A 27,713-nucleotide genomic window follows, 5' to 3' on the forward strand; every position below is an offset into this window, starting at 1 on the left:
TTTTATAAAGCAATATTTAATAAATAAATAATTATAAAGTTACAACTATTTATGCCAATTCTGCAAATCCAATACGGTTGTTGCCAAAATCGAATTCGCTGTAGACTGTTTTCAGGAATGAATCTCCAACCAACCATTCAAATCCAGCGAGGAAAAAGTCTCCGGCGACAAAGCTTGATACGCAAATACCTGAATCCTATAAAATAAAAAAGCACATTAGATAGTTGTCAACAATGTGTATGTTACAGTTCAAGTTGATTATCCAGTTGGAGCTGACTTTTCCTAGTTCGAGTCGACTCAAACGGCTGGTTTTAGTAAAAGTTGATTATAAATATAAAATGAAGATTTTTATTCAACATTTACTAGTAAAAGTAGACTCCAACTAGTTAAAGTATACTCTTCCCAATGCCATTTAGTAAAAGTTGATTCACACAAACAACCGATTCTAGAAATTAAATGTTATTGTATATTATGTTCAAATCGTGATATTTATAGTCCAGGCTGTATCGTCGCCCCCGTTAGGTAAATTATTCCAGTTCGATTTTTTTGCATAAACTTACTCAAAAAGAGGTCCTTATAACGAATCCACAGGGTGTCAGGTGGTACCGTAATCGAAAAATTGTTTAAAAAATTTTTTTTTAAACCAATTCACAAAAGAAACTCACTTCGGACATTTTTTTTACATCATTAATTTGGGTCATTCGGAGCAAAAGAGGTCTTTTGTAATTTTTCTGTAAAATTTATTGTTCTCGAGTTATACGCGCTTTAAAATTTGAAAAATGCGAAAATGACCATTTTCAAAGCTTAATAACTCAGTTAAAAATTATTATTATGCAAGTCAGAAAGTCACCAAATCAAATTTTAACGACCCTCCCCCTACAAGGTACTGAAGAAATATTTGTCATTATTATATTACTAAGCTGTTATTTTTAATTATTAACAATGAGCGCTAGGAGCGCATTGAGGCGGCTGTCAATGTGAGTGCGACTGAGATGCATCATTGGACGGTCGGAATGGAGGATATTACTCGCACTCACATTGACGGCTGCCTCAATACGCTTTTAGCGCTCATTGTTGATAATTAAAAATAACAGCTTATTAATAAAATAATGACAAAAATTTCTTCAGGATCTTGTAGGGGGTGCTTTAAACTTTGATTAGGTGACTTTCTGACTTTCATAATAATAGTTTTTAATCAAGTTATTAAGCCTTAAAAATGGCCATTTCGCATTTTTCAAATTTTAAATCGCGCATAACTCGAAAACTATCAATTTTAGAGAAAAATCACAAGAGACCTTTTTTGCTCCGAATGACCAAAGTAATCTAAAAAAATTTGTCCGGAGTGAAATACTTAGTCATTTATAAAACAGTTTGTGAAGTATGCTTTTTGCGCACGCACGCGATGTTTAGAGCACGAGCGGTCCGAGTGCTATACATCGCCTAAGTGCGCAAAAAGTACTTCACGCACAGTTTCATACAATATTTTATCTACCAAAATAAATAAAAAAAACTGCAACTCTTCGTCACTGGAAACATTCCTATTTTACAATTTTTTAGAACTTTGACATTTAAAAATTCAAACTTCTGTCAAACCACAAAAGTGTCAAAACTTTTTTTGTAATTTATATATTTGTGACTTCTGCAATACTTAGATTTTTTTAAAAATATCTGTAACTTGGTTTCTTCTCGTTTTCCGTATATTTGTTTGTCCCTTTAATATTCATGTTCAATAAGCTACATTTTCGAAGGTAATTTTTAAGTTATATTATTGCGCACAGTTATTTGACATATGCGCACCATTAGCCGAATAGGTCGGGTAATTGTGCGCATTACACTCTTTGGAAATTTCGCCTCTCCCTCTTCTACTGTTAAACCATTCATTAAATGAGGTCACTACCAATATAGCTAAGCCTTTGAAGTATATCTTCAAAAAATTTGGAAACTGAAATGTTTCAAGTGTGTGAAATATCCTGAATTAGCCTTAGGTGCGCACCAATAGCCGACTCTCCCCTAAGTCAAATGAGTCAGGAACTAAAGTGCCTGTGCCTCTACACAGGTGCTCCGAGGAAGCTATGGTAAAGCCGAAATAGGTATAAGCACCTAATAATAGAGACCCGCCCTGTAATCCAATCTGAATCATCTTTACATTCACATATTAAATAAACTAAATACTTACTCTGATGACGTAGGCTGAAGGAGAAATGTCAAATTTCTTGCCTCCGAAAGTAAATGTTACATTAGGAAGCTTAGTCAAATCGGCATCGCATTCAATGGTGTAAATACCAAGATCGTAGTCATAGAAGGCACCAATTGCCTAAAAATATTAACTTATTAGTACATAACTGAGCAAAATAATTTGTTATACAGTCGAACCCGCTTATTGGAATAGTCTTCGTGCCAAGCAACAGTATCCCTATAACCGAGATATTCTAATAACCGATCGTTATAAATAGTAGAAACGTTTCGGGACCTCAAATTTCTATTCCTTAAATTGGGTTATTCCTATATAATAACAGGTATTCTAATAAGCGGGTTCCACTGTATTGATAAATTAAATTAAGCTTATAAGTTCTATGTGGTTCTCGTTCTAATCTCACACACATAATGGTAGGGGAGGAAAGTATGCTAAATTTGCAGTCACTCGAGCGTTATGGGGATCTATTGGGTTCGGAATATTAGGTCCTAAAACCAAAAATAATTAAGTAAAATTTTCCAATTTAGTGGGGACTTTCCATTTTTTAATTAATTTTCCATTTTCAACAATCGTTTTTTCCGATTATAACGCCATCTATCCATAATTCGAAAAAATGTCGCGAATAAAAGTTGCTTATTTTTACGTAAAGAATCCAAATCTGCAATAAAAATTTGGGGGTCCTATTTAAGATTTTAAAGTAACCCCCCACCCTAAATCAGTGAGGGGTCGTCTTTGGTACCATTCGATAGATTTTTCAAAAACATTTTGAAAGTGTGTTTTGCAGTTTTTCGATCGGATGTTCATTTTGCAAAATATCGCGGGGTTTGTATTTAAAATTTTACATTGACCCCCCACCCCTCTCCGTGGGGGTTATGTGTAGTACCATTCGATATATTTTTGAAAAATATTGAAAATGTTTCTTCTAGTTTTTCGATCTGACGTTCATTTCGAGAAATATTCGCTTTTTTCTTGTGAAACTTTGTGACACACCCATTTTCGTACGCTCCGCTCAAATCTTCAGATTTCTTTAATATACACTCTTTTGCATGTAGGTACTTATCTTAATCTGACAATTTCGAGTATTTTTAAGGAAAGATTTTTTTTTCGGGCCCCCCTTAACGAACTTCCTTGTGTTAAGAGCCAATATATGGTAGAGGTACATCTGCAGGGTACCAGGTTTCTCCCCATATGATAATCTGACGCGCTCGAGTAACTGCAAAAATTCCCGCTTGGGCTCCCTTATCAGAAGAAGGGTTGAAGTATTTTCTTCGATATATTTTGAAATTTACTACCAAATTAAAGCACCAGATGAAAAATAATAATCGAATAAATCTTTATTGTTACTAATTAAAAGAAAAGCGACTCACTGTTATAGTAATATAGGGTGTAGAACTGCCCAAGTGATCTGAAATTTCAATGAAAGACACTCACTGCCTATTGGTCATTGTTTAAACAACATTGTATTAACAACAGTCTATATTTCGATAGTGGTTAGGTTTTGGTAAGCGAAATTTTGAGTAACTATACAGGAGGAAACAAAAATAGTAACAAAGTTCTTTTGAATTGCGAGTATTTCATCTCTGATATTTTTCTCAAAATGTCCAACTTTGGTCTCAGAATCGCCAAAGAAACATACAAGCACGTAAAATATAGTTTAAAAGAGGAGACACTAGAAGCTTTGCTAAAAGGTAACACTCAACACGAATTAAAAATAAACAAAGAAACCGAAAATTGTATTAAAAGAAAGACAATTAAATATATGAGAAGTATGAAGACCCAATCTTCAGAAGACATACAGAAGTACAACGAGAAAAACAGAGAAGTAAAACGAAGGAGAGCAAAAAAAAAGTTAAGAATGGAATAAACATAGGCATATATTGAAAAATACACAGAAGGATTTGTTATAGCGACACAGTTCAATAATATAATGATTATATTTACGTCATTGATAGCTTCAACATCATCGTTTGGTCCGTAGATGAGAGAAGTACCAGTATCTATTACAGATCGACATCCATTCCTACATAAACTTTGTTTCCCTACGGAAACACCTTGTAGCTTAGTTTGCCAATACAGTTTTTTTGATACTTCTGTGTAGGTGAAGTCTCCTCTGTATTTACTTGGATCTGATCCACCAATCACTAGTTCTCCTTGATCGCCATTGGCTGTTCTGGAATATAAAAAGAGTCATGTTAAATTAAAAATCTTTAACTACCATCGTAGAGAAGTTTAAATAAAATAGAAGCAGAACAATGGACCGCCTATATAGAAGAACTATATAAGGAAGATACTATAATACCTGAAGAAGATGAAGAAACAGGAAATGAAGACGAATCCAACATAGGCACAGAACTAGAAAGTACAAAAGAAGAAATAAGGAATAACATACGTAAATTAAAAAACAGAAAAGCACCAGCACTTGATGGGATACCAAATGAACTCCTGAAATACGGAGGAGAAACCTTAATCGAAAACATAGAGATCCTCTTTCAAGAAATAATATGTAGCCAGCGTGTACCAGACCAGTGGAGGACGAGTATAACAATCCCTATACACAAGAGAGGAAACAGCAAAGACCCTAGCCACTACCGTACCATCACCTTGCTGAGCACAACTCTTAAACTCTTAACAAAAATACTTGCCAATAAAATAAATGAAGAATACACAATTAGTGAGGAACAACAAGGTTTTCGGAAAAATAGGTCCACAATAGACGCCATATTCATAGCCATACAAATTGCTGAGAAAGCACTGGAATATAATAAACCTGCATTTATGTGCTTTATAGATCTGACTAAGGCCTTCGATTGAGTATGATTGGAAGGTAAGCTAAGATTGCTAAAGGAGAAAAATCATCCCAACAAGATGATAAGGATAATTAAAGACATTAATACGAAGAACAAAACCAGAATAAAAGTCGAGAATGAACTAACATCGGAAGTAGAAATCAACTCGGAAATCAGACAAGGGGGTAGCTTGAGCCCATTGCTTTTTAATTTAGTAATGGACAAAATCATAGAAAACATTAAAGGTACTGGAAAAGGATATAAAATAGCGGAAAAACAAATAAAAAATCCTCTGTTATGCTGACGACGCAATCTTAATCTCCGATAACCAGGATAACCTACAGCGAATGGCACAAACTTTCAATACAGTGGCGAAGAACTACAATGTGAAAATATCAATAGCCAAGACAAAATCCCTGGTAGTGTCAAGGGTACCCATAAGATGCAAATTAGTAATTAACAACGAACTAATTGAACAAGTCTCGAGATTCCAATATCTGGGAGTCGAAATATGTAGGTATGGAGATGTTAAAGAGAGCGTCCGAAAGCAAGCAAATAAAGCCAATTACGTATCAGGATGTCTGAGGGATGTCATCTGGAGAAACAAAGATATGAGGCTGGAAGGGAAAGTACGCATATACAAATCATGTGTAAGACCGATCGTGACGTACGCGATAGAAACAAGATGTGACACAGCAGAAACCAAGAGGATAATGAGAACATCAGAAATGAGAACGTTGAGGTCAATAACTGGGAAAACACTGAGAGACAGAATACCGAACGACAGAATAAGAGATCTCTGTAACATACAAGATATAGTATGGTGGGGAAGATAGAAACGACGAGAGTGGAATCAGCATGTGACGAGAATGGACAGCGAGAGAATAGCCCGTATAGCCAGGGATTCGAAGCCAACAAGCAAGAGACCAATAGGAAGGCCCTTTAAAAGGTGGCGAGATAGCTGGCAGTCAACATCACAGCTACGAATACAAGCTCAAAATCGGTAAGGAACAGGCCAAGAGGCCTATTATAAGAAGAAGAAGAAGAAACTACCATCAACACGAAACTAACAAGTATGACAAAGAAGAAGATGATAGAATTATGGAAGGCCAAGTAACAAAGAAGGCATTAAAAGATTAAGCATACCAATGTAAAAATATAAAATAATGTTGTTACGATCAAGGAGACATAAAGGAAAAGTGTTACAAGCTCAATGTATACGGGACATAAAGAAATTCACGATGAGAACTGGTAAAAACAACCCCACTTGAAGCTAGATTAAAATAATTTTAATAAATAATAAGTTAGTAATAGCAACGTTAAAGTAATGAATACTAAACAAATTCCGAAAGAATGAAGAGTTCTTACATTGTTCTTCCCTAAGTTCTTTGTAGCTCATTGCAACGGCTTAACCAGGATGATCGTAAGGGGGGATTACAACTATTGGAGGGTCTTTGGGGGGTATGGAATAGTAATGGTGTTAAGCGTATAGAGCTCAAAGTACATCAAAATAAGGAGCATGATGTTCCGCCACTGGCTCATTGATTTTCGTACTTCCTGTTTTTTCGAATTCTCTTTTTTCTGTCTTGCTTCAGGTGTAAAGGAATAAAGTATAAGTTATTATATACTTACTGGCTCAGATAAAAGGAAAATACTGGTGCGTCAAGAACTCCTTGGTTGATCATGTTTGTGAAAACTGGAGTAATACTTTGAGATGACAGCTCTGGATAACCCAATCCCAAGATACCGTCGAATGTGCTATCCACGAAAGCTGGAGCGGTCTCGTAAGTGGCTTCAGCAAATGTTTGCTTCTCCACAGCAACTCCAGCAACCTACAAGAACAATCTTTTGAATACGTTTGAATAAAACAACAAATAAAAGAAAGACAAATAGAGAGGACAAAAACGTACCCTCTACCCCCATTGCTTCTAGACTATAAGTAAAAGCGTTTTAAAAGGTAGCTTTTCTAAACTTTTAATATTTTAACTTACATTTACGCTGTCTTCAGATAGGAAACCACTCAAAGATCCGGATCCGTATTGAATATAGAAGGAGTGGCCATTTTCCTGGTATGTTGAAGATTTGTCAGCATCATATTTAGTATGGTTTTCTAAAATATAAGTCTTGTTAATTCTTAATTTATAGGAAATAATAATATGCAATGGAAGAATATATGATTGTATGTACAAATAATCATAGTAATAGTAATAGTAATCTGTTGGAGTTTCTTGTCAGTTCTTCTATCAGGCGCGGCCCCCTGCGAATGGGGGATGCTTTCTGGGTATTCGTAGCGTCAATACCCAGAGAGTAGCAGGGATACTTGCCGTGGAACAAAAACTGACACCTGGCAGTAGGTATAAAATGCACACCCATGTAAATGGAGATTAAAAATTTATGTTTAGGATCGCTGCCTGGGGATCGCCAGGGCACGTCTGGAGCCGGCGCTGGACGTGACAGCATGCGAGACGTCGGTGGCAGAGTGTTGAGGAGGCGGGCCCCTGTCATACAATCAGCTACAGTTCAACCACAACCACAACCACAACCACAACCACAACCACAACCACAAGTGAACCAAACAACAACAAGAGCTCCACACGCCGAAGGTGCTGCGCTGGAACATCAGCCGGCGCTCACTCAAGCGGGACGACCGAGGCAGCGCATGAAATGGACTGTATCCATTAATTATAACATTTTGCGCTTCTACCGCAAGGTGACAAACCTAGGTCAAGAAACAATCGGCTACCGACTACAGCTGTATGCCAAATTTGGCATGACGTACCCAGATATTCAAGTATCGGAGCAACGAGTATCAGACCAATACCGGGTAATTCTAAGGAACAACCTGATCCAAGAGACCAGACGCAATGCCATCAGAAGCGAAGTCAAACGGGAGATTCATATCCAGGGGCTAATTTTAGATCAAGTCCCTAATGAGATCGATGATGAGCAGATTCTTGAGCTTCCCATCCCATAAACTCAACCTGACGATACACAGCAGGAAAACAACGAGTTGCGCGATAGTCTAGCAAACAAAATGGCTCGTGCCGTACAAGAGTTTAATGGAACAAACCCACTTAGCAGACCACCGCTACCACAAATAAACTCTTGTAAGAAACTAGGTGCGCTGTTATAAATTATGACGTAGAAGCTCCCACTTCTAGTGTTCTAGACCCCAGTTCTAGCTCCCAGTTCTACCCAACTATGACGTAGAAGCTCCCACGTTAGAATATTTGCATATGCTAATCTACTGTGCAGCAACAGCAATTGCTAATGTAATGGGCGTTAAGATCAGAACACGACGGGGTACAAATAATGAAAGAACTGGTAACAGAATTGCACCCTGGGAAAAAAGACTACTCGGAAAGATTGAATTACTACGTAGCGATATTGGTATAATCACAGAATTCATACGAGGTGTAACAAGTAGAAAAGTCATCAGGGGAGCTGAAGAAATAATGCTGAGTACCGCAAGACGCTCAAGATATGATCCAGAAAACAACAAAGCCCATCAGTGTCTGGATACATTAAAACAAAAACTCTCCGTTTATTCAGGACGACTAAGGAGGTACAAAGTTAGTAACAACAGCAAAAGGAACAATGCTCTTTTTGAAAGTTCCGGGAAGGCGTTCTATCGAAAACTCAATTCCACTGTAGAACGTGTCGATAAGACTTACCCAAGCCAAGAAGAAATTCATGAGTTTTGGAGAAATCAACTTTTCACACCAGCTGCTCTTAACAACAATGCTGGATGGATAGAAGATACGACACAGAACTGCCAACACTACATTACTACCCTTTACAAACCTAGACAAAGAAGTGAGAAATCAAGTACAAAAAGCAAATAGATTGGCAGGATGCCTTAATAACACTATATGGCGAAACCGACATATTAACACTGAGATGAAGTCAAGAATTTATAAAGCCAGTGTAAGACCAATAATGACATATGCATCAGAAACAAGATCCGATACAGCCACAACACAAAGACTACTGGAAACGGCAGAGATGAGAGTACTGAGAAGAATTACAGGAAATACACTGAGAGATCGAAAGAGGAACGAAGATATTAGAAGACAATGTAACGTACAGTGTATAAACGAATGGACACTAAATAGAAAAAAAGAATGGAACAACCATATAACCAGAATGGGGGAGACACGTGTGGTCAAAATAGCACGAGATAAATCACCAATCGGCAGAAGAAGTATCGGCCGACCGCGCAAAAGATGGAGCGACAACCTTCCATAGAGGTATCAATCCGCCAATGAACAAGCAGAATTGCTTATAAAGAGGAAGAAGAAGAAGAAGAAGACAAACCCTTCACTACTGAAGAAGTCTCAAATATCATCAAACAGCTTCATAACTGGAAATCTCCTGGACCAGACGGAGTTCAAAACTTTTGGTTCAAGAAGTTTTGGAGTGTTCATGAATGCTTATCAACACTAATTAATCATGTTATTTCTAATCCGCAGGATATACCATCATTCCTAACTCAGGGAACCACTTATTTGATACCGAAGGATCAAAATAACACCCAAGATCCAGCCAAATACCGCCCAATTACTTGTCTTTCAACTTTGTATAAATTGGTCACATCCTGTGTAGCCCGGCGTATCTACCAACACTGTGCTCTAAACAATATCATAAAGCCTCAACAGAAAGAATGCGCTAAGGGTTCCATGGGTTGCAAAGAACAACTTATCATCGACTCAGTCATTTCTAACCAGGCATTCACCAAAAAAGGAACCTCTTTACTGCCTTTATTGATTACAAAAGGGCCTTTGATTCAGTACCGCATGAATGGCTTATAGATATATTGAGAATATACAAAGTCGATGATAACATAGTTACCTTTTATGACACATAATGTCAGATATAATGACATATATGACAGATACGCCTAAGGACGCTTCGATGTTACGTATTCTCTACTCTTCTTTATGGCTTGGAAGCGTGGACATTGAACCAAGTCCATTTGAATAAGTTGGCCGCCTTTGAATTTTGGTGTTACAGAAGAATCCTACGAATATCATGGATTCAAAGAATGTCGAACGTGGAAGTAACTAGAAGGATAGGAAATCAACCGGAAATAATACTAACTATCAAAAAACGAAAACTTGAGTACTTGGGACATGTGATGAGAGGGCAAAAATACTCATTATTACAACTTATTATGCAAGGCAAAATCCGAGGAAAGCGAAATGTAGGAAGACGAAGAACATCCTGGCTTAAGAACTTACGGGAATGGTTCGAGTGCAGTAGTGCAGAGCTATTTAGAGCGGCAGTCAACAGAGTCCGCATTGCCATGATGATTTCCAACCTTCGATAGGAGATGGAACTAAAAGAAGAAGAATGTCAGATTGGAAGACTAAAATTCACCTCCAAATACCTGGTGAAAACAATATCGAAACGGAAAATATCGCAATCAACCGAAAAATATTTCAAGGAGACTCGTTGAGTCCATTGTGGGTCTGTTTAGCTTTGAACCCCCTTTCCCAGCTATTATACTCCACTGACTCCATCAAAAACAATAATACTGTGGTAGCGAAGCTCAATCATCTGTTGTATATGGATGATTTGAAATCAATGGCTTCTACTCGAGAACACCTAGAACAGATGCTAAAAACTGTAGAAACATTCTCTAATGATATTAGTATGCAGTTCGGCCTAGACAAGTGCCGTGTTTTGAATATAGTCAGAGGAAAGTTACAGCCCGGTGGATTCGATATGCAAAATGGCCAGAATATCGAGGCCATGGGCGAAAACGATATGTACAAATATCTTGGAGTAAAGCAGGCGCGGAAATATACCATAAGCAAATGAAAACTGAGATAACTACTGAGTTTATACGAAGGGTAAAACAGATGCTTCGTTCACAGCTTAACAGTAAAAATTTGTTTAAGGCACTAAACACCTACGCTTGTTCCGCGCTTAGTTATTCATTTGGTACTGTTAAGTGGACAAAAACGGATATAGAAAATCTTCAGCGAAAAGTACGAACACACCTCACGAAAGCACAAAAACACCATCCTAAAAGTGCAGTAGAACGAACGACATTACCGCGGTATTTAGGAGGAAGAGGAGTTATGGATATAGGGGAGCAATTAGATCCATAGATTGCTAATTTAAGAACTTATTTTCAGATGCAAGCTGAGACATCTACTCTACATCGCGCTATTTGCGCAGCAGATGACACAACACCGATCAAACTGAGGGAACCAGAAATGCTCATAAACCACCTCACTAAAGACGAAAAGATGCGCACCTGGATGGGTAAACCTCTGCATGAGCGACATCCCAAATAGGTCAGCCAAGACTATGTCGACAATACAGTGTCGAACTATTGGTTGACATCAGGAAAGAGGTTCCCTGAAACGGAGGGTTCATTACTGGCCATTCAGGATCAGGTTATACTAACCAAAGTTACCTGAAATATATCATCAAAGACCCTCAGGTCCAAAACGACAAATGCCGATATGGATGTTAAGCCCAAGAAACCATCCAACATATTACCGGGGGCTACCAGGCATTTGCTGCAATTGAATACAAGGAAAGGCATGCTCAGTAGGAAAAATCCTTCATCAAGAGATAGCTATAAAACTGGGACTTCTCCAAACAGACCATCTCCCATATTATCAATACGTTCCTGAGATTATGCTTGAGGACGGCAACTACAAGCTATACTGGGACCGCACTGTGCTCACAGACCAAACAGTGGCACATAATAGACCAGATCTCGTATTAGTCAATAAATTAACGAGACAAACAGCACTCATATATGTGGCGATTAGTAACAACAATAATCTACGTACTAAATTTACTGAAAAGATCGCCAAGTACAGAGATCTGGAAATTCAAATACGTAGACAATGGATATTGCAAAGTACCCAGGCAATACCGATTATTATGTCTACTACTGGAGTCATTCCGAAAACCCTCCTTGAAAGCATAAAAAAGCTGGGTCTGAATGAACATCTTTATAAGACCATGCAGAAAGCTCTACTACTCGCGACGGCCAGAAGTGTACGAAAATTATTAATACATTTGGATGTTGAGAGGTGACTCATATTTTTTTGCAGAAATTGCTTGAACATACCACGTATAATTAATATTTGAGTTATCCTCCCACTCAAAAAGGTCCGGAATATTGTTTAAATAATCAAAATGTCAAAAAATAAATGAGAAATTCGGCTTTTTTTTTGTTTTTTGGTTATAACTTTAAAAGTATTCATTTTCGAGAAATGCTACATCGACATAAAAGTTGCGTAATTAAATTTTCTATAATATAGGATTGGTCAAAAATTTTAAAAATTGTCACCCTTGTTGCAAAATAGCAATAATTGCGAAAAATACATAAAAAAATAAGTATTGACATTTTACGTTTTTCAAACATTTATGCTACACTTAGGGCCTTCATATCTCACCCAAAAAAACTTTATGACATAGTGAAATAATACTGTAAATTTCAGTAAGATCGGGGAAAGAAATTTTGCAAAATAAATTTTGCAATCCAGCTTTTGCAAAAAAAATTCATTTTTTAAAAATGTTGCAGGACTAAAATAAAGCACACAGCAAGTTGTTTTTTTTACATATAGAAGAATACTGTAACTTTCACTTGCAATTTGCGAAATTAAAATCGGTTTACTACCACGGCGTCAGAAATTTTTTTTAATAAACATTAATTTTTGGTGCTACGCGCAGGACAGCGGATACGTTTGCTCTGATTGGGCATTCCAATGACCTTTGGTAATGATTAGTGTGACCAACTAGCCCGAAAAATCCAGGACATGGCCCGAATTACGAAGTCGTGTCCTGGCGTCCCGGGCAAGGCTTCCGGGCCATCCGAATTGTCAACGTTTTGGTAAAATTCTATTGTGAAATTTTCAATACGGTATTCTTCTAAGAATTCACATCAAATTGAATTAGTGGGACGAAAAAAGTCGACGATTTCTAGAGTGTAATACTAATATCACATCCAAAACGCTTGCATTTTATATCGTGGTATTACAGTTCTACAAAAACTCAAACCCTGGACTTTTTCCCATTTCTGTATTTTAATTATCGTCTTCTGAAAGACGCTTCAAAAACATGAATATCAAATAATGATAATTATATTTTGATATTAAAAGTGAAATTTAATAAAAAAATTTCCTTTTTGTAAAAGGTATATTAGTTTAAAAAGCCCTAAAGGGCTACAAACATATGAACAAAACGTTTTCGCTCTGTAACAAGAGCATCATCAGTTTTACAAGAACATGGTGAGCCAACCAAAAAATACAAGGTCAAAGACAAAAGGATAAAATTCCTAAGGATACGGCCCTGGGCAACATATGACTCCCACACGTGGTAAGTGGGTCAAAAGGTAACTAGGTCGTTTTCGATGTATTTCTTTATATTAGACTTTTGTCTGTTTTTTGAAAGGCTTTGAAAGGCACACTTTGAATGGTGTGCTAGTTTCAAACTACTCTGCAGAATGCACTGAAGATGTTCTGAATTAGAACGAAAACGTTTTGCAATCCATTTGGATGACTTTTTAGATAGTTTTTAAATAAACGATTTTATACCAGAATACAAGTTGAAGTTTTTACTTCTGTATGAGTTTTTTACATACTCTGTCCTTTGAAATAACACTTTTTTAGCAAAAAATTTTTTTGTTCATATATTTTAACTTAGAGAATAAAAGTTTATTATTTTTAAACATATGCAATTGTTTAAACAATAATTCGCAAACAATAATCAAATTAGTTTGATTTTTGTGGAATTAAAATATCAAAATACAACAAAATATAGGGTAAGAAAATAATATATTAGATATAGATTGGAAGAAATTTTGGTGGAAATAAACTTGTGTGAATCGAACACCGCTGTCCTGCATGTAGGATTTTAATTTTGCAAATTGCAAATGAAAGGTACAATATTCTTCTATATGTAAAAAAATTTAAGCTTTCTATCTGCTTTATTTTCAGTCCTGCAACATTTTAAAAATATGAATTTTTTTTGCGAAAGCTATATTGCAAAATTTATTTTGCAAAATATATTGAACCGACCTTAATTAAATTCACAGTATTGTTTTATTAATATTATAGAGTTTTTCTGGGTAAAATATGAAGGTCCTAAATGTAGTATAAATGGTTAAAAAATGTAAAATGCGAATACTTGTTTTTTATAGATTTTTCGCATTTATTGCTATTTTGCAACAAGGGAGACAATTTTTAAAAATTTTAACCAATCTTGTGTTATAGGAAATTTAATTACGCAACTTTTGTGTCAGTGCAACTTTTTTGGAAGTGAATACTTTTAAAGTTATAATCAAAAACGAAGAAAAAAATTGAATTTTTCCTTCATTTTTTGACATTTTGATTATTTAAACAATGTTCCGGACCTTTTTGAGTGGGAGGATAACTCAATTATTATTATTATATGAGATAATTCCAAACAATTTCTGCAAAAAAATTTGAGTCACCTCTCAACGTCCATCTCAAAAGATGGAATGAGGAAAAAGCATAACAATACCAATATAGTAAATAAGACCAAAAAACATAATTACCGCAAAAACTACCTCAAAACATAATTAGTGAGGGATAATACTTCTCTAGATTGAATAACAATCAAAATTTGTAACAAAACTCTTATGTACTATACTTACGGCAACCATTTGCTGTTCTAGTGTTGTTTTCGCATTGGGCTGAAGGAACCCAAAGATCGGCAGATCCGGTGTCAAAAATGACTTTGAATGTTTGTGGAGGTGTTCCAATACTGATTTCTCCATAATAATCAAGCTAGATCAAAAATAATTTTCGTTATTATTAAAACATAAGCAAAACAGAAACCAAAATTTAGGCTAACAATCCCAATAAAAATCCTTAGTAGACCAATCAAGTTAGTAAAAAATAAGGCGTTTTTTGACATAATTGAAAAGACGAGGTTTGACTGTTGAAATGTGTAGTATGAGATATTACAAAAAGGCTACCATCTTGGGATTCATCAATTTTTTAGTGGAACATTTTTTAAATAAACAATCAAAACGTCAAACTTAGTTTTTTGCTCATAACTTAAAAACTTGTTTATTTAGAAATTTGACGTCCACAGGTAACTTTTTCAGAAAAAAAAGATACATCGAATGAGATACATTAAATCAAAATCGGTTAATAAACAAAAAAGTTATTGTAAAACGGACGACCAAATCACTGTTTTTGAATATTGTTAATAACAATTTTATTGTTTATTAAAATATGTTTAAGTATACCTAAACTTGAGGGCATTATGGTGTTTGAATGGTGTGCAAAAAATGGTCCAGATCTGTTAAATAGTTTTCGCAAAATTGAATTTGTTTTTAAAATTTTTTGAAAAACGAGCTAATTTCTGAGGCTGGTCCAGTTAATATGGCTGAATGTACCTATCTCAATAATCCGGAGCTCATTTCCTTTGTTAAGATGTAGACTAATAGCCTATGAAAAAAAAGTAAAAAAAATTACATGTACGTACACAATAAAAAATAGGGAAAGTTGGTTAAAATACACAACTTCTAAAAAAAATTTTTAGGTCCTACGACCCTTGGGGTCTGAGATAGCACCTTTTTTTGAAAAAATCACTGTTACGTTAATTAACAACACTAAGATCTGAAATTAACCAATCTTTTATAAGAAAAGTCAAAGTTTTTAACAAAGTTTTTAGCAAGAAACAATGTTAAAAATTGTTTAAACAGTAGTGTTATTAACAAAGAATATTTTGCGTTGCGACTAAAGTAAAAAAAATAATGGGCGTAGCCGAATGAGAATAAATTCGCGGACTACCATTCGCTAGCGCTAGACCGTTGCAGCCCATTTTTAACATTGACAGTATACCGGATTTGAAGCTTAATATTATATTTACATATTTTGGTAGAAACTTGAATTTTATGAATATTATTATGTTGCACATTTATTTAGTAAAATTATATTTTAAATAAATAAATTTAAAAATTAACAATAAAAAGGCCACTTCAAAAAAGGTTTATACATCCCATTAATTAGCTGCTTTGTTTTGGATAATTTTGCAATCAAAATAAGATAAACGCATAGGCGTAACCAGGATGATCCTAAGGGGGGGGTTAAAACTACCTGAAAGGGGGGGTTACAACTACTGAAAGGTCTCTGAAGGGTATGGTGTTAAGCGTATAGAGTGCAAAGTACATCCCAATGGGGGGGGGGGTTATAACCCCCAAAACCCCCCCTGGTTACGCCTATGGATAAACGTTATTATTTTAATGTGGTACCATAGATAAAAAAAAATAGTAAACTTGGTACAGTAGAACCCGATTGGTAGGTATAGGCCATTTTTTCTTCTCTATTTTGAATCCGTGTGTAGTCCTGTATCGTCGACCCCGTTAGGTAAATTATTCCGATACGTATTTTTTGCACAAACTTACTCAAAAAAAGTTCCTTATAACAAATCCAGAGGGTACCAAGAGCTACCGCGGCCGGAAAATTGTTTAAACAATTTTTTCATTAGTTTTATGTTTACTTATAAAAGTTGTTTGATAAACTTTTTAGTTTATAATTTTAATCAGTGCAGCATTAAAACATAGGTCCTGAAGAAGTTTTCTGGAAAATTTCAAGTCAAAATATGCAACAGAAAAAAAGTTACGCGATTTTATAGACGAGTGGTACTCCAAAAAAAAAACGTTCATTTCTCGAAATATCAACCACGGTGTGGTGAATGGCTAATTTTGGTCTTACTTTATATTTTTGATGGTACTGAAAACGAAAATGAGTTTTATTTTGAATTTTAGATGGGGAAACATTGTCAAAATCTCAATTTTACCCTAAAAATAAAAAAAAAAAATGAAATCACGTTTTTCTTAAAATTAAAAGTTACACCACTTTTTTGCTATAAAACATTTTGTCCTCTGTACTCTAGATTTTAACATAAAATTAATTAAACAGATAAATTTCAAATTTTGTCACTCAACTTTTGCGATTAAACTTTGCAATTCAAGAATCTGCACCTTTTACTTTAAACAATTTATAACATTCTTTATGGCAAGACAGAAATATTGAAGCAGGTCCCATTGTCTTCAGAAAGGTGAGAAATATATACTATAAAAATTTCAGAAAAAAATAATATTACAATGGAACAGAGTTGTAGCAAGTTAAACGCAAAAAACGTGATTTTTTTTATTTTTAGGGTAAATTTGCGATTTTGATAATGTTCCCCCACGTAAAATTCAAAACAACCCTAATTTTCGTTTTCAGCACCATCAAAAATATAAAGTATGACCAAAATAATTAGTATCAGTGTCTCGAGAAATAAGCTTTTTTTGGGGTGTTCCGCTCGTCTATAAAGTCACATAACATTTTTCCTATTGCATATTTTAAATTATTTTTTTTGGAAAACTTCTTCATGAATTATATTTTATTTCTGTGTTAGTTAAAATTATAAACTAAAAAGTTTGTCACTCAACTTTTTTAAGTAAACATGAAACTAACGAAATCTGACGACAAAAAACAGTGACGACCAAAAATACAGTGGGTTAAAATTGAAAAATCATCAAAATTGATTTTTTGCATTTTTGCATAAAATTTGATTTTTGAACATGTTCCACTAATTAACTCCATATTCGGATTCAGAGACCTCGAAAACATAAGGAATGACGAAAATTTGTCATTCACCTTAAATTTGATTTTTGTGGTCGGTATAACGTAATTTTAGGAGTTGCTGCCGGTCGCCAACCGCGCCCACTATTCAGTCAGTCGACTACGCCCGCTATTTTTTACTTTAGTCGGAACGCAAAATACTCTTTGTTTATAACAGTCCTATTTAAACAATTTTTAACATTTTTTCTTGCTAAAAACTTTATTAAAAAGTTTGACTTTTTTTTATAAAAGATTGGTTAATTTCAGCTCTTAGTCTTGTTTAGGGCTTCCAATCCCGCAGCCTGAGTTCAATATCGGTATTTGCGGGACTACGAATTTTCAATCCCGCGGGATCTCGGTATTTGCGGGATCCCGCATACTGAAAATAGTCATATTTATATAAGGCAAATAAAACAGTAAATTAATCAACTAACTCCACATTTATTTAAGTATTACTATTAGTATGAGATTAAAACTGTTTTTTCTTCACAAAAAACAGTAACAAATACTGCAAAAACAAAAAATCCATCTTCTTCAAAAAATACACCAACGAAATTTTAAAAATCAACCAAAAAAACCCATTTTCAACTGAAAATTAATGTAGTTTACTAATTTGGTTGCTATATTACTTAGCTTTCAGTATAAGTAATTATTATTTAGCTAAAGCTTTCAATTAAAAATGTTTGCAAAGGAAACACAACATATTGGATGGTATGAATAAAAATGGAGTATAAACTCCCGAGTACGTTCTCATGAGTATGAGAATAAAGTAAAAGTTTATACTACATTTCATATGAATAAAAATATGTTGATGTGATGAGTTTCTACTCACCGTACCTAAGAGTAGATACTACCGCGTGGAGTATGTACTTACTCTAAAATTTGGAGTATAAACTTCATTCTCATTTTTATTCATACGAACCAATATCTAAATCAAAACTGTCATCTGCCAAAATCCTGTGTATTTTAGACACAATATAGCCAGCAGCAGAAAATGTCCTTTCGGCTTCCATACGTCGACGGCATTCCTTTTTAGGCTTTATATGTAAATGTAAAATATTTTCCCATTGACTCCCAAGATTCATAGAGTTATTTCTATTTTAATAATGGACTCAAGTGTATTAGCTCGAGATGGCGACGGGCAAATAAATATTACATGCTGACGATATAGTTAACTCTAACTTCTGTTGCAATGTAAGATCAAGATCGGAACACGATGATGGAACCTCTACATTGTTTCAAGTGCTTCTTACTTGATCAGCCTCTTCGTCATCATTGCTCTCAGATAAATTTAAAAGGCTGAAGTTCATTCCAGTTGCAAAATCATTAATTTCTTTTCGAAGTAAACTTTTCGGTGGGAGATGAAAAGTTTCATCGTCACACTACGCTTGGTAACTACGAGGCTTTTGGAGATAAATCAGTAGTGCAGTCACATTTATACGTCGCGTCGTTGTAAAATACGGCGCAAAGACAAAGCTAATTCTGAAGCTAACCTTGAATAATTGTTTTCCAGTTTTCTAATAATTTTGAGCAGCAGCAATGTACACTTTTTTCAGTCCCGCAAATCCCGCGCATCCCGCGCCTGTAATCCCGCATCACGCAGGATTGGAAAATGACGCGGGATCCCGCAATACCGAGATCTCGGTATTGCGGGATTGGAAGCCCTAGTCTTGTTAATTAACGTAACAGTGATTTTTTCAAAAAAAGGGAACATCTCAGACCCCAAGGGTCGTAGGACCTAAAATTTTTTTTAAATGATGTATATTTTAACCAGCTTTCCGTATTTTTTATTGCCATTTAATTTGATCTAATTTCTACGAAATTATTGTAATTGTTTATAAGCTTAAAAACTGCTATTTATTAACAAATAATTTTTGTGAAAACTTAAATATTATTCAGGAAAACATTGCGTTTATCTATTAAAGACAACAAGCATTTGTTGTTAAATTAAATTAATCCTTAAATAATTATAATAATTTACCCAATGCAAAAAAAGAGATAATTCACAAACCTATAACAAAATAACTTTGAAGAATAAGGTTACATTTCACAAAACTACTTTTTACGCACATAATATTGCTTCTTTTTATTATGAATTATCCAAAAAAAAGTTACAACTAAGAAAGTATCTTAATGTTGTTCTGAAGTTATTTTCTTGTGGCATTTTATAATCAAGTATATTCAAATGGGAAATAAGCCACAATTTTACCTAAAAATGATTTTATTTAACGACACCCGACTTGGGCGTCGAAACGTTAATAAAATCATTTTTAGGTAAAATTGTGGCTTATTTCCCATTTGAATATACTTGATTAAGAAAGTATCCTTCTATCAGAACATACTGTTCACTTTTAGTGTCATAATTTTTAAGAAAAATGGTTATATCTTTACTTATAATTCTATATCCCAAAAATAAATCACCCTTTTAATTAAATTATCTTATTTTTGTCTATTATATTCCAATATGTAACTGTATTCTCCAAAGCGAATAACGTTTTGTAGAGAAAGTTAGGGGAAAACCAAAGAGTTACATTTTGAGATGTAACCCTCTTCTTCCAAATGAACGATATTTGTAAATTCGTATTTTTGTGTAAATAAATGTTCTATAAATAAATGTTGTAATTCTTTAATTCTACTTTTCTTTTCTGCTGTATAGATCTATTAAATTATCTACTTATAAAAATTGCAATGTTACTAAGGGTGGTTTTTAAGGGTTGAAATATGATATTATATCCTTTAGCATAAAACAATCATTATTTAACCAATCAAAACCAAATTTTACCCATATTAAAGTTAACAATGATTTTATATAATTTTTGAAAATAAGGGGTAGTTTACACCCCTAAAAATAATCTACGCCCTTGAGCATGATATAGAATATGAAGTGCAGGGTGAGATGATCCTAATCTCAAATTTTTGTGTAAATCGATGCAAGCCGAAATTATTGTTTTAGGATAAGTCAATTTTTTATATATAGCTCGAACAAGGGTGGTTGTAAGGGTTAAAATATTATGATATTATATATTAAAGCATAAAACTATCATTATGTAACTAATAAGAATGAAATGTTGACAATATTAAAGTTTAAAATGTTATTTTATAATTTTTTACAATGAGGGGTAGTTTTCACCCTTAAATAACCAAAAGCGTACAACCGCTCAATATAGAAATTGAACTAGAGGGTGAAATGAGCCTAATCCAAATTTTTGTACAAATCGATGCTGGACGAAAAAATTGCGAAGTTTTGCCATTTTTTCAGTTTCATTTCCTCGACTAGTATAGTTCAAGCAATCTATATAGTGTAATGGGTAAGATTATTGTAGCTTTGAGTTGTTCTTTAATATTAGGCCGGCAGCTGGTGTTTTCTGGTAATTAAATATGTAGTTACAAATATTTATTTATACTTAGGTAAATACCGTGAAAGCAAGACATAATATTGTGTTAAAATTAATTTTATCAATTTTTTAATAACATTTAACCTCACAGGGACCTCCCTCTTACCGCATGCTTGCATTAATAACTGATGTAGAATAGCTTTTATAATTAATCTTGTTATTGTTAGAATTACTGATACTAAAAGAACTTTATAAAAACACAGTTAGATCTAAAATTACTTTAGGTATACAGTTCAAAACTTTTAAAATTCAGCACAAAATGCAAGCATGCCCCCGCTCTTTTTTTATTAAAAATAAAAATATTTCTTTAACCGAGTCTTTTCATTAGTACACTTATGCTTGGAAAATGAATTGCACAACACAACAATTAAAATACTGATACACTTAGCTCATTTTCTCCTTCTTCCGTATTTTCTTCGTCACTATCATCGCCCAATTCAATAATAAATTTATTTCCACCATTAATGTGGAAGTGCCCAATCTTCTTAGAATATTCTTCTACTTTGATCACTTTGGCGATTCTTTTCTGCCAGTCTACTTCGGTAATATTGGCTACTTCTTTTTTAATTATCTCAATTACCTTTTTGTCAAATTTAGGAAATGTATTTGAACGCCTTATACTTGGTTTTAATTGTCCCCAAATTAACTCAATAGGATTGAAAACACAAAAGTAGAGGGGAAGTCTCAATATAGTGTATCCATGCTTTTCGGCAATACTCTCTAGAGCGTATAATTTTCTAAATTGCTTCGTGTGTAGAACTTCAATAAGTTGTTTTTTTGTGTAAAAATCTTCGAAATAAAAATAATTTTCCATTAAAAAATTTTGCAGGTCAGCTTTGAAGATGTATTTGGTATTTTAGTGAGCTGTCGGGAATGATAGGAACCGTTGTCAAGCACTATTACGCTGTTTTTCTCCAAGTTTGGGATCAGCGAGTTTCCAAACCAATCTTCAAAAATGTCAGCTTCCATATTCTTGTGGTAGTCAACGTTACAATCTTCCATTTTCTTCCCACATAATTTTAAAGCATTCGGAACCCATCCCTCACTTCCTCCGCAATGTACAATAATTAGCCGCGAGCCTTTATTTGCAGGCATTTCTGGTATGCACATGCTTGAACCATCTGTCCATCCTTTCTTTACTGTATCGTGGGTATCATACCAAGTTTCATCTAAATAATAAATTCTCCTATTTTCTTGCCTATATTTAGTAATTTCTTCTGGGTACATATTACGTCTGTTGAATATTCTTTGGCTTTCCATAATTGCTTGACGTTTATTTATTTTTTTTTAACTTAAAGCCCATTTTTTTATCCAATTTTGAAGAGTTCTCTCACAGCAGTTCATATTTCGACCGTTTGTTTCCAATTTCTTTCTTATTATTTCTATTGTAGGTATTTCACTGCTTTTGTAGCAGTCGTATATTGTGGTTTTCAATAGTTTTACAAGTGAAGGATTTAAAGGTCTTGAAAATTTGTAGTCACATCGTTTCTTGCGATGATAGGGTTCATTTTTAACTATTTTATATACATTAGAAAGTGGAATTTCTGTTAAATCAGAGGTGGCTTGTGCCAATAGTGTTTCATCGAAGCCGAATTTAGTACGTAGATTTTTGTATACATTCAAACATACTTGCTGTGTTTCTGCATTTAAATGCATTCGAATCTTCTTTACGAGCTCTTTTTTTTTAGTAATTACATTCACACTAGCACTGGCAATTTCTACAATATCAGCGTTATAGTACGCGATATTTACATTATCCCACGGGCGCCACATCACTATTCACATTAATTAAATTACAATAATTAACACTTGACACTCTCCAAACGAAATACTAAACCAATATTCAAAATAATTACAGCAACAAAACACTCGTATCACTTAACACACGTACACTCCAGTAGAGGAAAGGATGCAAATATGGGCTACCCATTTTATTTTTCTTTGTAAAAAAAGAATAAAAATTCTATTTTATTTCCAAAGGTATGCAAGAATACCTACATTTGATACCTACATTTGACAATGATCCTTAATATGGGCTACCCCGAAAAATGTGTCTTAAATTTGTGTGAAATGAGATAAATGCGTGACAAATATATTTTAATATCTAAAATGCAAAAAATACATTAAATAACTCATAGGCTAAAACTATTTGCAAAAGTCACACAAATATTCTTCTTTTTCGGCCCCAGCGCACTCGTTATGTGCCCACAAATGGAACAGAAGCACTTGACCCATATTTCACCAAGATTATCCTCTGAAAAAAGTACTTCGCAAAACATACACGTTACGTCAGCTGCGTCTTGTGGAGGCTGTGTGGAAGGAAACTCATTGTAATCGCTTTCATCATCTGCAGGCACATATTCCTCCTCATCCTCGCTACTAGAAACCGATTTCTTTTTTTGGTTCTTTGTGACTTTGGTAAGCTGCTTACGTTTTCCTTTTTTTATTTCTTTTCCTTTTCTTTTTTCTTTGCCTTTTCCTACTTCGTTTTGCCTACATTGCTACATTGTTCTAAATATGGGCCACTAGCCCATAATGAAAACAGAGGCATAGCCCATATTGTAAACACGCTTGCTTTGCACAACAAAAGAAGTTATGTCTAAAAGCAGACAATTTGAAGAAAACTCATTAGCATATATCAAAGACTAATAATAGAGCTTCAACGTGATACAGACTTTTTTTTGAAATTCGTGTTTATTTTTAAATGCTGGAATTTATCAACTTACCCGAAAAAGTTTTGACACTCGCACCAACCGACAAACAATTATTATAAACTGGGAAATATCTACCACAGTAGTGCCATCGCTACGGTGATATTTTAACTTCGTTAAATACCATTTGAAATAGTCAAAATGTAGAGATCTGCAACGAATAGCTGTGAAACCCACCTAGCCCATATTACAAGACCAGCCCATATTTACAGCCTTTCCTCTACTAATACACTGCTAGCTACCGAACAAACTAAGATTTTGCACGAAACTTGTGAATAGATATGCGGGAGGTCTGACCGTAAAAACACAGATGCTTCAAAGGGCCGCTTCTTAAACGTTTGACCTAATATCTATATTTGAAGAATATCATATTTCACCGGCTTAAAGCTATTCCACAGTATTTTTTACTTGGACAATATGTAGTGTAACTTACGTCATATTCGTTGACTAAAGGTACTACTCCATTGCCTCCAAATCTACTGCGTAATCCTTTAGCGGCTACATTACGCAATCTTTTTTGTCTATTATCAGGTACCTTCTTCAAAGGAATTCTGCAAAAATACCCTAATATTAGAAATCTAATACGACTTCGTACTTTTTATTATTTATTTACGGTTACTTAATTTCTCTTTTAACGATGAGATATAGTGAAAATTTTTTTGAAGTTATACTTCTTTAGGAGCGATTGAGAGTAAAATTTCATAATACTGCGCGCATGCGCACACAGATAGTATGGCGTTTAGTTGCTAAATCTTTTAAGTTATGTATAAATATATCAGTGCAAGAAATGGTGTGAAAAGAATATATTAGTGTTTTTAGTAAATATATTTATTATAATTTTTGTGTCTTTGGATTTGTCTTCCTCGGGAATAAGATATTTTATAATAATAGTAATTAAAGTAGTTTTGTATTAATTTTCCCAGTATCTATGAGAAATCTTGTAACCTGTCAAAGCAAAAGGGATATAGCTCAGTGGTAGAGCGTGTGACCGGAGATCAAGAGGTCCCGGGTTCAAATCCTGGACGATTCATATTATTTTTTTTTTATATTTTTGGTTTCGTTTTAATAAATTTTTTTTAAAAGTGGTAGGTAAAGAAAGTTAGTTTAATATTTAGATAAAATACAAATAACCTGTTAAGTATATTAATTTCGTTGAAATCATAATAATAGAAGTATAACTTCTTACGTGCTTACAAAGTACACACACACATTCTTTTTGTTTTTGACAATTTTTTTTAAGTTAAGTTTAAATTCTGTATTGATGAATCAGTATAGAATACTACAAAATAACTATTGTTTGGAATTAAAAGAGTAAAAATTGTGGTATTATATCAACAACTTTTTTGTAATACTTAAGCAACAGCATAAAGTCTAACAAAGTATCTAAATTGCATAAAGAGAGGTGAAATTTCATAAACAAGGGATCTACCTTTTGTATGAAATAATTCCTTGTTTGTATAATTTCACATCTCGAATAAATACACCCCGCTCAGATTAACATTAAAGAGTGAGATAGTTCACTAGACTATAGTGCTGAAGCACAAAAATACTATAAGGTTTAATACTAAGCTGCTAAGAAAACTATTGAATTACCTGATAAGTTCACTGCTAGCAAGAGCAGCTATCACCAAAAGAACTAAAATCCTTGCGTACATCTTGATGAATGCTTCATTTTTTATTTTTTCGTCTTTATATACAGTGTCGAATCGCTTCTTGAAGTACTTAAGGTACTTGAAGTATCTTATTGTTTTCTAACCAAAGAACACCATTGTTTTACGTCACGATTCTTTTACGCCTAAAAACTATTTCTTAAATTTCGGAATAAAATCTTATCAATATTGTTCTGGAGATATCTTATTTATCAGGCCAAGTTCAAACAGTTTCATTTAATATGTTTAAAAACGCTTTCTAATGATGCCCTTTGTTTCTAATCGTTTCGTCTACTTTTCTGGAATCTTCTTACACATTTGTCAGCGCAAAATTCCTTTTGTCTCCATATTCGTGTCCTAAATTGGGGTCTACCCCAAAATCCCCGACAGCCAAAATCCCGACAGCCACAATCCCGACGGCCAAAATCCCGACACGCCAGAATTCCGACAGGCCAGAATCCCGACAGGTTTGATAAGTTTCTTTTTAACATATAATTACATTTATTTATTGTTTTTTGTTTATGGTCATCTGTTTTTTATTTTTTGTTCCTAAACAAAAGTAATTATTTATAATTTTCTAAATAACATTTCTAACATGGGTATATGAATTAAATTATTTTTTTGCCAATATACAGGGTGTAACAAAAATACAGGTCATAAACCTAACTTACCTTAGTACAAACGTGCATATAAAAAAATTACAACCCTTTGAATTTACAAAATGAAAATCGATTTTTTTCAATATATCGAAAACTGTTAAAGATTTTTTATTGAAAATGGACACGTGGCATTCTTATGGCAGTAGCATCTTAAGAAAAAAGATAGTAAAATTTGGACACCTCATAAAAATTTTATGGGGGTTTTGTTCCTTTAAACCCCCCCAAACTTTTTTGTACGTCCAATTAAATTATTATTGTAGTACCATTAGTTAAACACATTGTTTTTAAAACTTTTTTGGCTCTTGGTACTTTTTCAAAAAGTCAGTTTTTATCGAGATATTTTGAATATTTGTCAAATCCACCACATATTTGTATATGGTTAAGTACGATTGTGGAGACTTTGTAATAAATATGAATAGACTAGGAGCCGATATAGTTGAAATTTCTTAATCATTTTAGGCACGACGGGACCCTATAAGTTAAATAGTAGAACCTAAAAGAAAACGTTTGAGCACAGTGCCGTCACTTTTCAGTGACACATACGTCGACAGTGGCGCATCAAACTTTCCACTTATGGACGGGATAAATAAATTAAAAAATACCCTCCCTTATTACCAGAATTTAATTTTTTTCATTTTTTAAGTTCTATGTGATTAAGACATAAGATTCATCGTAATTTTAACCCACCACCCCCTTACCCTGCCCCCACCATCATAAACTTTATTTTTCGATTTTATTTTTTTTTGTGGGATGCAATCAATTTTATAATTTCAAAAAATTCACAAGCATAGTTAAGGCTTTTATAAAACAAGTCTATTTTTTATAGACCTGTAGGTTGAGTGTACATAACCTCAAAAAATTTTTAAAATTTTTTTTTTTGGAAAAAAGTATATAACTTTTTTTGGGGATAGCTGCAGATCTAATTTTTTCTTAGTCTTGTATATTTTATCAAACACTATATTTCTAATTTTTTTCAGATTTTTCTGTAACGCTGGTCACTTTTAAAAATCCAAAAAACTGTTTTTTAAGGGGGTTTTGGGGGTTTGAACGTGTTTTTCTGATTTTTAAATATTCTAAAGGACTCACTTACTTTAAGTTACATATAACCTATAAAAACAAAATTGATTTGATATATTATGAAGTCTATAAAATAGGGAAAATCTCCCAAAACCCCCCAAAAAACAGGTTTTCGGATTTTTGAAGGTGGGGAGCCTTACAGAAAAATCTGAAAAAATTAAAAATATAGTGTTTGATAAAACACATAAAATTAAGAAAAAATTAGACCTGTAGCTATTCCTCAAAAAAAGTTATACGCTTTTTTGAAAAAAATTTTTTTTTTAATTTTTTGAGGTTATGTACACTCTGCCTATGGGTCTATAAAAAATAGGCATGTTTTATAAAATCCTCAGCTATGCTTGTGAATTTTTGAAATTTTAAAATTGATTGCATCCCACCAAAAAAAAAATAAAAACGAAAAATGAAGTTTTTGATTGTGGGGGTAGGGGGAAGGGGGTGGTGGGTTAAAATTAGGCTGAATTTTATGTGTTAATCACATACAACTTAAAAAAATAAAAAAAAAACTAATTCTGTTAGTAAGGGAGGGTAACTTTTAATTTATTTATCCCGTCCAGAAGTGGAAAGTTTGATGCGCCACTGTCGACGCATGTGCCACTGAAAAGTGACGGCACAGTGTTCAAACGTTTTC

The 27,713-nt window shown here is 33.9% G+C and overlaps 1 protein-coding gene across 1 annotated transcript; it reads right to left on the reverse strand.

The window, feature by feature from the left end:
- Nucleotides 1-25,482, reverse strand: LOC126892051 (lysosomal aspartic protease-like). Its single transcript, XM_050661483.1, has 8 exons — nucleotides 25,294-25,482; nucleotides 24,134-24,251; nucleotides 14,627-14,759; nucleotides 6,972-7,090; nucleotides 6,613-6,812; nucleotides 4,136-4,364; nucleotides 2,177-2,314; nucleotides 1-196 (listed from the first exon to the last, which is right to left on the reverse strand). The coding sequence occupies exons 1-8, from the start codon at nucleotides 25,353-25,355 to the stop codon at nucleotides 50-52; spliced, it is 1,146 nt and encodes a 381-aa protein (XP_050517440.1). The 5' UTR covers nucleotides 25,356-25,482; the 3' UTR covers nucleotides 1-49.
- Nucleotides 25,483-27,713: the final 2,231 nt, after the last annotated feature.

This window comes from Diabrotica virgifera, chromosome 9, assembly GCF_917563875.1.
Source record: "Diabrotica virgifera virgifera chromosome 9, PGI_DIABVI_V3a".
Taxonomy (NCBI): domain Eukaryota; kingdom Metazoa; phylum Arthropoda; class Insecta; order Coleoptera; family Chrysomelidae; genus Diabrotica; species Diabrotica virgifera.